Source organism: Electrona antarctica, assembly GCF_951216825.1.
Source record: "Electrona antarctica genome assembly, chromosome: 22".
NCBI classification, from domain to species: Eukaryota; Metazoa; Chordata; class Actinopteri; order Myctophiformes; family Myctophidae; genus Electrona; species Electrona antarctica.
This window is the reverse complement of record NC_136805.1, coordinates 38,642,894-38,656,238: the sequence shown is the minus strand read 5'-3', so window position 1 is coordinate 38,656,238 and position 13,345 is coordinate 38,642,894. Positions and strand designations below refer to the sequence as shown.

The 13,345-nt window shown below is 47.2% G+C and overlaps 1 protein-coding gene across 1 annotated transcript in view; it reads right to left on the bottom strand.

Annotated features, from left to right (window-relative positions):
- Positions 1–13,345, bottom strand: part of usp54b (ubiquitin specific peptidase 54b) — a gene marked incomplete at its 5' end in the record, with an annotated part of 109,508 nt that overhangs the window by 41,570 nt on the left and 54,593 nt on the right. The window contains 2 exons of the mRNA XM_079492381.1: positions 3,801–3,947; positions 11,188–11,293. Of these exons, the coding sequence (XP_079348507.1) occupies positions 3,801–3,947; positions 11,188–11,293 (253 nt within the window). The remainder of the gene's footprint in view (positions 1–3,800; positions 3,948–11,187; positions 11,294–13,345) is intronic.

Genomic DNA, 13,345 nt, shown 5'->3' with positions numbered 1-13,345 from the left:
CATAAAGAATAGTCATCAAGAATCATACGTAAGCTATACGAACCTAACAGTGGAATATCTAATGAAACTATATGCGTATATACACTAGAGTGCTATGTCTACATACAATGCTATCTAAGTTACGTATGTTGAAAAGTGCTACATTTTTAATGTCTTATTTGTTTGTTCTAATGTCTATACCGCTTAAGCACTACTTAATACCATTCAAAACATAGACAAATGTTCAATAGAAATCATGTCAAACAGACAGGAGAAGGGCGTACGGATACACACCAGTATTGTCGAGGTGCTGCTGACCAGTGTTGTTATCGTCAACTAAAACTAAAGACTAAAAATGTTCTTTTTTCACTGACGAAAAATACATGGAAACTAAATGAAAACTAAGCTCTGAGGACTAAAACTAAGACTAAATATACCGTCGACTTTGTCAACAAATAAAAACTAGACTAAAATGTTAGGAAGGGACTAGTGGACAAGAGATCCAGTATAAGTCATTTTACACTTTGTTTGCATGCTGAAAATAGCCGATCTACAAGCGACTAAATCACCTGTAGATTTAGTTGACTAAAATCTCATGATATTTAGTCGACTGAAACTATTCTAAACACTAAAACATTCCGGGTGACTAAAATGTGACCAAAACCCAATGAAAGCCATTCAAGAGACTGTGACTAAAACTAAAATAGAAATGTGCTGCCAAAAACAACACTGCTGCTGACCTTAGAAGTGAAGAAACATTGACGGACACGACGCAGGATCATTTATTTATTGAGCATGTTGACCTGGACGGCTCTTCTTCCCCGAGTCCCTGAAGAAGACCATTCCAGGTCCAAGCATATTGGTAATCAATACATTACCCTGCATCGTGGCTGTGTGTGTGTGTGTGTGTGTGTGTGTGTGTGTGTGTGTGTGTGTGTGTGTGTGTGTGTGTGTGCACCAGGGACCCCTAGAAGCAAAGATTACAGTTACAAATGTTTCCTTTAAAAATATTCAAAGATTTGCACAGATGTTCATGAATTAAGAGTCAGAATCAACCAGAATCAACTTTATTGTCACATTGCAGTTTTACAGTTTTACAAAGTGGGTGAAATTGTGCACATAGTTCCCATCGTGTCATTTTTTTCCCCACGAAAATACAAGAAGACACAAAATGTACAAGTAAAGGGTTTCACATAATTTAGAAGCTTTTGTTCCACAATCAGCATTGCCTCTCATCAGGCCACTGCGGGCAAAGGCTCATGCCTTGCTCAGCGTCCTGTCGACAGACTCACGCCATGCCTCGGCAATCTAACGGCTGTCGGGTGGAAACTGTTCCTTATAGCCTACACTACCTCTTGATACTGCTGTAGTGCGGTAGGCCCCCTTGCCCTTCCTTCCGCCGTCGTCGTGAGGGGTTGAACAGTTTGAGACTTGGGTGACCGCTTGTCGTCGATGACGCGCTGGGCTTTGGCTACGCATCGCATGTCGGGGCGATTGTGGCTCAAGAGGTAGAGCAGGTCGTCCAATGATCCATGGGTCGGCGGTTCGAATCCCGGCTCCTCCTGTCTACATGTCGAAGTGTCCTTGGGCAAGACACTGAACCTTGCATGGCTTCCGCCGCAATCGGTGTATGAATGTGTGTGTGAATGGGTGAATGTAATGCACAATCTATGTAAAGCGCCTTGGATAAAGGCGCTATATAAATGCACCATTTACCATTTACAGTCCCATTATGCGCTCCGCCGAGTGTAGGCCGATCTTTTCCTCAGGCAGTGCAGATAGGATTCCTCCAACTGAGCTGTTGTTGTAGTGTACAACCTGAGGATGCGGTGTGTCCTATACTCCAAACTTCTTCAGGCGTCGGAGTCAGTACAGTCGTTGTTGGGCCTTTTTCCTCACGTGTGTGAGTTCCTCTTGGATGTGTACTCCGAGAAACTTGAACTCGCCGACACTTTCCACTGCGGTGCCATCGATGAGGATAGGTGCGCGATCTCTCCGTGGCCTCCTGAAGTCCACGATCAGCTCCATGGTCTTGTCGACGTCGATGGCCGAGGTTGTTCTCCCGAACCCAGAGTGCCCAGTGTGTTGATGTCGTCTCTGTAGTCGGACTCGTCGTTGGCGACGATTCGGCCTGTCACTCTCACCGTCATCTGTGTACGTTGGGCGGCTGTGGCTCAGGAGGTAGAGCAGGTCGTCCAATGATCCCTGGGTCGGCGGTTCGAATCCCGGCTCCTCCTGTCCACATGTCGGAGTGTCCTTGGGCAAGACACTGAACCCCACATTGCCTCCAGTGAGTCGGTCGGTGCGAGCTCGCCACCATCGGTGTGTGAAATTGAGGACGCTGGCGTCGACTGTTCGCCTCTTCACCTCCCAATGTATGAATGAATGAACCATTGTAAAGTGATTTGAGCACTTGGAAAAGCGCTATGAAAATGCAATTCATTACTTTATGATGGCGTTGGAGTCATGTGTGGCTGTGCAGTCATACAGGTGTACAGGGAGTAGAGGAGAGGGCTCGGCACACATCCCTGGGGTGCTCCAGTGACAGGACAGGACGTCTTGTATCCATTCGCACATGCTTGAGTGTAGCACCAGGTCTCTTGAGCTTTGTGTCAAGTTTCGTTGGGACAATGGCGTAGAATGACGAATGAACTGTAGTCCACAAACAAGCATAGGTACATATTTGTCCTTCGGCTGCTTGTTGTCCATGTGCGAGAGGACGGTGTGGAGAGCCATGGCAATATATAGCGCCATCGGCGGATCTGTTTTTCTGCGGTGTGCAAACTGCCACGGATGCAGCAGCGAGGCAGGCAGCGGGGAGCAGATGTATTCCCTCACCAGCCTCTCAAAGCATTTGCTCACTATCGGTTTTAAAAAAAAAGAAAAAAATTGAAATCTACAAGCTCAAAGTGCGGCACGAAGTGACACGCTATGAGTATTGTATCTGTTATTTTTGAATAGCCAAAGCATAAAAAATGCTTTTTTGTATACAGCTTTAATGTTTGTGTTGTCTGAACAAACCAAAATCAGACCTGTCTGAAGAGAGTGGTGCAACAAAATGTTCAAAACGCGTCATAGCGCGACGCATTGTGAGCTTGTAGACCTGCTATTTTCAGCAAGTGTAAAAACAGCCATTACGACGGCATCAAGGCCCGCCAAAACACATTTTAGTCGACTAAATCAACTGTAGATTTAGTCGACTAAAATCGCATGACACTTAGTTGACTAAAACTAGACCAACACTAAAACATTCCAGGTGACTAAAAGGTGACTAAAACTAAATGAAGTTTCAGTCCAAAGACTATATGACTAGACTAAAATAGAAATGTGCTGCTAAAAACAACACTGCTTGACATGAAAAAAGGTTTGGGAACCCCAGGGCCCTTACGTCGCCCAGTCGGAGGCAGGTGACACCATATTAACCCATTTAGGCTTGATGTCGAAATTAAAAAAAATTCTTCAAAATCCTGATATTTTTCTGAAAAAACCTCATGTTTCTGTATCAGTGGTGCTCAATATTTCATGTCAAGGACAATAAAAAAAGTTATATGTAATATGCCTCCGCCCCCCATCTGAAAATATGTTGTTCCAGGGACCCTCCCCCCAGAAGCAAAGATTTGAGTTAAAATGTTCACTCTGTAATAACATATATTCAAATATTTGAGGCACATTTTCACGATTTTTCGAAAATAGCAGACCTACGAGACGAGTTCATGAGCTTGTAGATCTGCTCTTTTTCAATAGCTAAAGTATAACATGAAGCTTTAAAACACCGAAAGGGGTTCCCGCCGCAAGAATGGGTTAATGTTGTGGTTCCTTACGTCGCCCAGTCGGAGGCAGGTGCCCAGGCTGTGGATCACGTCCTCGGCCAGGTCCGAGTGGTCGGAGTCCCACACCAGACCGATGCTCACGATCTCCGGAGAGTTCATCAACACGCGACGGATACGCAGCATCTCGCCACAGTTACTCTGCAATGGTGGAGGGAGAGAGAGAGAGAGAGAGAGACATTGATACCAGTTGTTTCAAACGTTTATCCCAAGCCAGGGACGTGCACACATACATAGACATCAAAGTGAGGGCTTCAGCCTGTCACGGTCCGTGACGTGTTGTGTTTTCTTGTGTACCCTGTTCTTGGTTTTTGTTATTGTTTTACCCTTCTGTTGTGTCCCTGTGATTTTGTAGTAGGCCTATTGTGTTTTCCCTGTGTCTTAGTTCCAGGTTTAGTTTCACCTTTCACCTTGTGTACCTTTTATTTTGTAGTATTGTTTTGTGCCTTCCTGTCTGCCCCTGTAGTTCTGTACCTGCCTTGTCACCTGCATTGTGATTAGTCTTTGTTTTCCACCTGTGTCCTTATTCCCCAGCCAATCCCTGTCTTGATTTTGTTTCACCTGTGCCTATAGTCTGTGTCTATTTATACTCCCCTGTTTGTTCAGTTCCGTTGCTAGTTCGTCACTTTATGTCAGTATAGTGTTCTCCTCGTGTATCCATGATTTAACTCCTAGTGTACTGTATGTACTTCAAGTTCCTTGTATTCCTTGTGGCAAGGTTTTTTTTTAAAAATAAAAACCTTGCATTGAAGCTCATCTGCCTGCGCCTATCTGTCTGCTATTGGGTCCTAAAGCTCCTGCCTTTGCACTGTGACACAGCCCCTTCCCTTTTACCCCTGTCTGTAAAACAGCTGCCCTTTCCAGACCACGAATGCAGCATTTACTATACATGGTGAAAGAAATGCACAAATGCCACTCCTTTCCAATGCCATGCCGGAAGTCAACATTCAGGAGAATTGCTTTTTTTCCCCCCGAAGTCTCCTGAACTTGAACTTGGTCTTTTTTTCATGTCTTTAGAGAGAGAGAGAGAGAGAGAGAGAGAGAGAGAGAGAGAGCGAGAGAGAGATTCTCCGAATTGAAGAAGAGGAGCTTGGAGACGATCGAGGCTCGTTTTGCTGGGAAGAGTTTCAGAAACCCATTGATATTAGTGAATTGTTAAGGAAAAAGGGGGGGGGGGGGGGGGGAGGTAAGAAGATGGAGGCGAGGTATAGCGAGGGATGAAGAGGAGAGGAGAGAGTGGGGGCAGGGGGGGGAATAGATCCAGAGTGATGGATGGCAAGGAAAGAGGGGGGAGAGTGATAGGAGGAGGTGGGAGGGAGGGAGGGAGGGAGGGGAGAGGGGGGAGAGTGACAGGAGGAGGTGGGAGGGAGGGAGGGAGGGGAGAGGGGGGAGAGTGACAGGAGGAGGTGGGAGGGAGGGGAGGGAGGGAGGGAGGGAGGGAGGGAGGGGGGGAGACGAGTGTGATCAAACAGGGTTTTTCATCCTGTGCCATTGAGGCACAGAGTGTGACATCGCTAAAAACCCTGCTCCCTCCGTTTGACAGAGCACACACACACACACACACACACACACACGCACGCACGCGTGCGCGCACACACATTAACACACGTACACGCGCGGCACGTTCACAGACGAGCCTGCACTGTCACATGAACCCTGCACAGTGTGACATCTATGACACTGAGATAAAAGCCAGCCCAGGAGGAAAAGAACAGACCATGAAAGAGGATAGAGAGACATGGACTGACAGACAGAGAGAGAGAGAGAGGGAGGGGGGTAGAGAGACATAGACAGAGACCGGGGTGGGGGGGTGGGGGGGGATAGAGACACATGGACTGACAGACAGACAGAGAGAGAGAGGGGGTAGAGAGACATAGACGAGACCGAGGGGGGGGGCAGTGTTTGTCCCTCAGGCCTTCTGTTAAGTTCAGAACCATGTGTTCCCAATCCTTCCTTTTGAGTCATGACCCTCCACAGAGCTGGTGCGCACGCACGCACGCGGGCACGCACGCACACACACACGCACGCGGGCACACACACACACACACACACACACACACACACACACACACACACACACACCTCTCTGCATACACGCATGAACACAAACCTACCTGCACACACATGTAATGGTCGCACGGACAGACACACACACACACACACACACACACACACACACACACACACACACACACACACACACACACACACACACACACACACACACACATACATCCAGGGCTGGCAGAGGGGAGCACGGAAACAGCCTGAGAACACCCTGGCAACCGTACACTCTGCCAGCATACAACACTCTCAAACACACACACACACACACACACACACACACACACACACACACACACACACACACACACACACACACACACACACACACACACACACACACACACACACACACACACACACACACACACTTGCATATATTGTGCCTTTGTGCGCTGGCAGCAGAGAAGGCAGGAAGGTATTCTGCCAACGCCTGGTTGTCAGTTCCCTGAAAGGGACAATCACAGTATGGGCTCCACAGTACACACACACACACACACACACACACACACACACACGTGTATGTTGTTACACAACAACAGTGACAGGTTCATTTGGTTCATCGTGGACTCTCTCTGAGTTACAAATGCATAGATAGGACTCTTCAGTCAAAGGTGGTGTGTGTTTCAATAGTAGAGCAGGGAGACCACATACCACCTTACCACCCGAATTGTTTAAGTCATATTGTATAAACGCCCATCCCTGCATGCTTGAGAGTGTGGAAATCTGACATGGGAGAAGACAAGAGAAGGCTGTTCATAGCTACAGTATGGGGCCGAGTCATGGACCCTCACAGGGGAGTCAGTACTGCTGTATGGGGCTGAGTCATGGACCCTCACAGGGGAGTCAGTACTGCTGTATGGGGCTGAGTCATGGACCCTCACAGGGGAGTCAGTACTGCTGTATGAGGCTGAGTCATGGACCCTCACAGGGGAGTCAGTACTGCTGTATGGACCCTCACAGGGGAGTCAGTACTGCTGTATGGGGCCGAGACATGGACCCTCACAGGGGAGTCAGTACTGCTGTATGGGGCCGAGACATGGACCCTCACAGGGGAGTCAGTACTGCTGTATGGACCCTCACAGGGGAGTCAGTACTGCTGTATGGGGCTGAGTCATGGACCCTCACAGGGGAGTCAGTACTGCTGTATGGGGCTGAGTCATGGACCCTCACAGGGGAGTCAGTACTGCTGTATGGGGCTGAGTCATGGACCCTCACAGGGGAGTCAGTACTGCTGTATGGGGCTGAGTCATGGACCCTCACAGGGGAGTCAGTACTGCTGTATGGGGCTGAGTCATGGACCCTCACAGGGGAGTCAGTACTGCTGTATGGGGCTGAGACATGGACCCTCACAGGGGAGTCAGTGCTGCTGTATGGGGCCGAGACATGGACCCTCACAGGGGAGTCAGTGCTGCTGTATGGGGCTGAGACATGGACCCTCACAGGGGAGTCAGTACTGCTGAATGGGGCTGAGTCATGGACCCTCACAGGGGAGTCAGTACTGCTGTATGGGGCTGAGTCATGGACCCTCACAGGGGAGTCAGTACTGCTGAATGGGGCCGAGTCATGGACCCTCACAGGGGAGTCAGTACTGCTGTATGGGGCTGAGTCATGGACCCTCACAGGGGAGTCAGTGCTGCTGTATGGGGCTGAGTCATGGACCCTCACAGGGGAGTCAGTACTGCTGTATGGGGCTGAGTCATGGACCCTCACAGGGGAGTCAGTACTGCTGAATGGGGCCGAGTCATGGACCCTCACAGGGGAGTCAGTACTGCTGTATGGGGCTGAGTCATGGACCCTCACAGGGGAGTCAGTACTGCTGAATGGGGCCGAGTCATGGACCCTCACAGGGGAGTCAGTACTGCTATATGAGTCATGGACCCTCACAGCACAACAAAAAAGGGTCCTGCAAGACGGGAACACCTTGTGGGGTTCTTGTTGCTATGTACAGTAGCAACCTAATTATTTTACGTTCTTCAGAAAGCCATTTTTAGAATCGTTGTCAGGTCTACATGGGTTGAACACGTCTATGGGGATTCAGAATGGGGGGGGGGGGGGGATGACCCAGGTATAGGATGCATATATGACGTCAGACGTCGGTGCTCTATAATGCCATCGTGCGTTCTTTGCAAGTATAGGGATGTCGCTTCCGATCCGATCACGATACCTCAATTTCTGTGTTAGCCGATACCGAATACCGATACCAGTGGCGTGATCTCATGTTGTGTTTATAGCTATATCTTGTGTTGTGTTTATAGCAGATTCCTCACTCAAATGTGCACTTGCAGTTTGGGCAACTCCAAAGCAAACTCCACATGTCCCAGCATTTTATTTACCTGCCATAGTGTCAACCCCTGTGTCGGATCTGTGGTTAGACTGGCATATTTACCGATACCGATATGACCCAATATGACAAATAAGGGCCGATCTGATACTTGTCCCGATACCGATACAGTATCGGGACATCTCTACTTGCGAGTCACGTGTTCAGTCTGATAAATATCCTGCCTATGTTTCTCTTATACCTGCCAGGTGATCCTCATGTATTCTGTCTGTCTGGAAAAAAAACAAAAAACTTTGGTTTCCTCCCCCCTGAGTACCGCCTACGTTTTCCATGTGTTTGGGTGTCCGACTTGGAGAGAGAGAGAGAGAGAAAGAGAGAGAGAGAGAGAGAGAGAGAGAAACAAACAAACCTGACAACCTCACTCTGTTTGGCAAAACTCAAGGGTGGTATACTGAGTACTGACGAGACGAGAGAGAGACTATAACTCTGACAGCGCTAGGAAGATAACGGGAGGAGGAGGCAAGCAGCAAGGGGTGGTGGGCCTGCTGCACTGCCACACACTGCCATCAGCATTCACACCATGAATAAGCTAATGGTGTGCATAGCCGTGGATAGCAGTATATACTGGGGGGAGCTGTGGATAGAGAGAGAGAGGGCGAGGGGGGGCTGTCCGCTTTTGGCTGTACCCACAGAAGAGTCTCTTTGTGTGGACACTTTGGCAGAGAGGAGAGGGTTGTGCGCCACATAGGGCCAAAGCTGGATCTTTTCAAACGGCAGCACTTTCCCATGTGGCCCGACAGAACAGACACAGCTCTGCAGCACAAAAGTGAACACATCTCTCTCTCTCTCTCTCTCTCTCTCTCTCTCTCTCTCTCTCTCTCTCTCTCTCTCTCTCTCTCTCTGTGTGTCAGTATCTCTCTCTTTCTCTCAATTTCACTCCCGCCAGGACTGAGGATGGAACAACAATTTATGCATTTCCAGGGATAGAGGCAATGTTGGTTATCCCATTCTGGGCGGGAAGGGAACCCCCCTTTTGGTGTTTAAAGCATTATGTTATGCTTTAGCTTATTGAAAAATAGCAGATCTACAAGCTCGTAGCTTGTATTTTTTGAAAAATCGTAAAAATTTGGCGCAAATTTGGAATGTATAGTCTTTCAGAGCGAACATTTTTCACTCAAATCTTTGCTTCTGTGGGGGAGGGTCCCTGGAACAACATATTTTCAGATTGGGGTCGGAGGCCTATTATTATAGTTTGACAGAAACATGGGATTCTCTGAAAACTGTCGTTATTTAGAAGACATTGTATAGAATCGAACTTATAGGTCTAAATGGGTTATACAAAAACAAATCCTTTATGAAAAGAGCCATGCTTTGGATTTGAAGCCGACAACAATACAAGGTCACTCTCTCTCTCTCTACATTACGTCTCCCGAGAAATTCCTCTGTTCGCAATCACCACCAGCGCAACCCTCTCACTCTCGCTCTCAAACTTTTCCCGGATAAGGGGCCGCTTGAAAAGTTTTCGCGGCCCACCCGTGGCATTTTGTTAGAGCATATCTATCTATAACATCTCTGTATGTCTCTAACCCATTTTGACCTGACGTCAAAAAAAAAAAAAAGTCTCCTGAAAGAATATATATTCAAAGATTTGTGCCGCATTTTCACGATTTTTCAAAAATAGCAGACCTACAAGCTCGTAGCGCGCCACTCGGTGGCGCGCTATGAGCTTGTAGATCTGCTATTTTTCAATAGCTAAAGTATAACGTAATGCTTAGTTAAAACACCAAAAGGGGTTCCCGCCCAGAATGGGCTAATCTGTAATCCACGTAACTCGAGAACCGTTCGCTCCACCGACTTCAAATTTGAAACACGCGTTATACCACACCACCACGGGCAGTGCGGTGCCCGGTGTCGAGTCCGTCGGGACCCACGGTTGTCCAGAAGCAGCACAAAAGCCTCTTCCCTTGCAGGCTCCCGGACAGGGCCCAAATCCAAATCACCCCTATAGATCTCCATATATGGAGCTGTCCTGTTCCTGACATAACACTGCAGTTCTGACATCACCCCTATAGATCTCCATATATGGAGCTGTCCTGTTCCTGACATAACACTGTAGTTCTGACATCACCCCTATAGAGCGTCGCAGTCCCGCCTCCTACCATGGACCAGGAAATGAAACCCAATGCATTATTCTCATAGACATTTCTTAAAGTATTTATTTAAAGACGGTTACGCCGCGGACAAAGCCAACTCGAGTCGTGACAACTCATGACAACACAAACAATATTTTGGACCAAACAAATAATTAGAAAGAAGAAAAAAACGGCAGGTTACAACACTTTTTTTGTTGTTTTTCTTCTTTGTAATTATTTGTTTGGTCCAAAATATTGTTTGGGTTGTCATGAGTTGTCACGACTCGAGTTGGCTTTGTCCGCGGCGTAACCGTCTTTAAATAAATACTTTAAGAAATGTCTATGAGAATAATGCATTGGATTTAATTTCCTGGTCCAGGGTAGGAGGCGGGACTGCGACGCTCTATAGATCTCCATATATGGAGCTGTCCTGTTCCTGACATCAGCCCTACAGTATAGATCTCCTTATGGAACTATAGCCTGTTCTGACATCCATATATGGAGCTGTCCTGTTCCTGACATCAGCCCTACAGTATAGATCTCCTTATGGAACTATAGCCTGTTCTGACATCCATATATGGAGCTGGCAACAATTTTGAAAATAGCAGACTACAAGCTCACAACGCCTCGTGTTGTGAGGCGTTGTGAGCTTGTAGATCTGCTATTTCCCCAAGTGTTGGGCCCGTTTACACCCCCATGCTGAATCTCATCTCTCATCTCCTGCACTCTCTCATTCTATCCTCATGTCAATGCATCACCCTAACCATCGCTAGAGAGGTGTGTGGTCTTTTACTAGTGCAGACTCGTGTGCGTGCGTGCGTGCGTGCGTGTGTGCGTGCGTGCGTGCGTGCGTGCGTGCGTGCGTGCGTGCGTGCGTGCGTGCGTGCGTGCGTGCACTCACAGGGCAGTTGCGCAGGTCTCCCATGTTGCTGGCATTGCGGAGCAGCTCTCCGAACATGTCAGGCGTGGGCTTCTCCCTGCACTCCAGCATCCTCACCGCCTGGTTGCTGCAGCACGGCACACACACACACACACATCGCACGCACGCACGCACGCACGCACGCACGCACGCACGCACGCACGCACACAACAACATATAGACATTGTGAACGGGGGACACACATTATTTGCACAGAACTGCAGGAGGAAACTAACAATAGAAAGTTAAACAGTGGGACATTAAAACAGCAGAGGAGCTATCATCTACAAAGTATATTTGACGTTCCAAAATCTAAAGAATATATATATTTTAAACTCTTTGACTGCCCAACGGCCAACAGCACCATCTAGAAATGGCTCAGACCGCCACGGTTTTAGCCCTATATGCGGTCCCTTTAGGAAGCGAGACCAACAAAATGGACTCATTTCCAGGAACACGGAAGCATTTCAGGGGTGCATCCTATATATACACATGGTCAGTGATCAGCTGAAACGGTCCAGCGCGGTTGCCATTTTTTTTTATTGAGCTCCAAAAACATTGATGTTTTGTATGATCAACTCAATCTGAGCTTTTTCGATCGGTGCTAGGCCGGGACCTGGATGGAATATAACCGATGACGTATACGCTGGAAAAAAAACAACAACCCCCCCCATCTATCTAAAATTTAATTAAAGTCGTCCAATCCTGTCCTTGGCAGAAAATTAATCAGGTCGCTGCCCTTTCACCCGTCTGTGAAAAAGGTGGCTTCTCTCCAGAACATGAAATCAGCATTTGACTATGTTGAAAGAAATGCTTCCTTTCATTTCCTTTCCTTTCCTTTCCTTTCCTTTCCTTTCCTTTCCTTTCCTTTCCTTTCCTTTCCTTTCCTTTCCTTTCCTTTCCTTTCCTTTCCTTTCCTTTCCTTTCCAACTCTCCTGAACTTGAACATCTTAGGCTGAAAGAATGTCCCTCTGTGTAGGAAACCTATGCCGTGCTTTCACTTCTCAGCGTGCTGTGCGCGCAAGTCGAACGTAGCCGATCTTCAAGCGTATTGTGAGCTTGTAGATCGGCTATTTTAGCCCTAGTAAGTGACGTACAACAAAGTACAGTAAAGTGAGTCTAAGTGATTGAAGGAGTAATTCACACACACAAAATATTTATGTTCTATCGATCTTTTTCAGGTAATGGTTATCAAGCTCCATCCCGATCAAATTATTGGCATCGTAATTATCTCCATGAATTGAAGGCTTCATGGAGTGTGTAATTGATAGAAAATAAGTCCTTTTGTAGTCCTTTGTTGACTAAATGGCTGTGTGTATTTCACAAATACAGCACGATATGAACCTCAGGGGATGTTTTTCTTTATTTCCTGTATAACCTCTCGGTGGTTTGGAAGTAAAGTGTGTTGTATTGATCCGTCATATTCATGTGCTTAAACATGAGACGTTGTGTTGGCGGAAATCCCTCCACACAGACGAGTACCCCTAGAGATGATCACAGCAGATTAACCACAAGAACATAAACAACTGTAATCCCTATAATCAATGGAAACAATATGATGTATAGATATGGAATATCTCTGTTGGGTGGGTTGGGTAATATCTGCCATTATGTGTAAACAAAACAAAATAAAAAAAATAATAATGTAAATTTGCACCAGTGATGACAGTGCAAAACAAATCTATCTTTTTTTTTAAAACTTTTTTAACATTAAAATTCTGTTTATCTACGTGGTCATTTCTGCCAAGTTGCGCAATAAACGTATTTTTTGTGTTCATTGTGTTTCTCCCATGTTTGCTTTGGGCCAATAGCTGACATGATTACTAAAACTACAACATCAGTCAACCTGTCGTGACCCCAAACAGTAACAGCAGGACGCATGCTGCAGAAACAACAAAAAGACTCAGGACACTTGTAAGGTTTCTGCGGCCGCTTCAGATGAGGAGGTACCTGGAAAAATGTCTACCCTAAAAGGGGTACCTGGTCCAAATAAGTTTGGGAACCCCTGGCCTATAGGCTCTGGCCTGACAGCGCGTTGCGTGTTCGAGTCCCGTTCATGACGACCTTTGCTGCGTGTCTCTCCCCATCTCTCTCTCTCTCCCTCTGTCCTGTCACTCTTCACTTGAAACTATCAATAAAT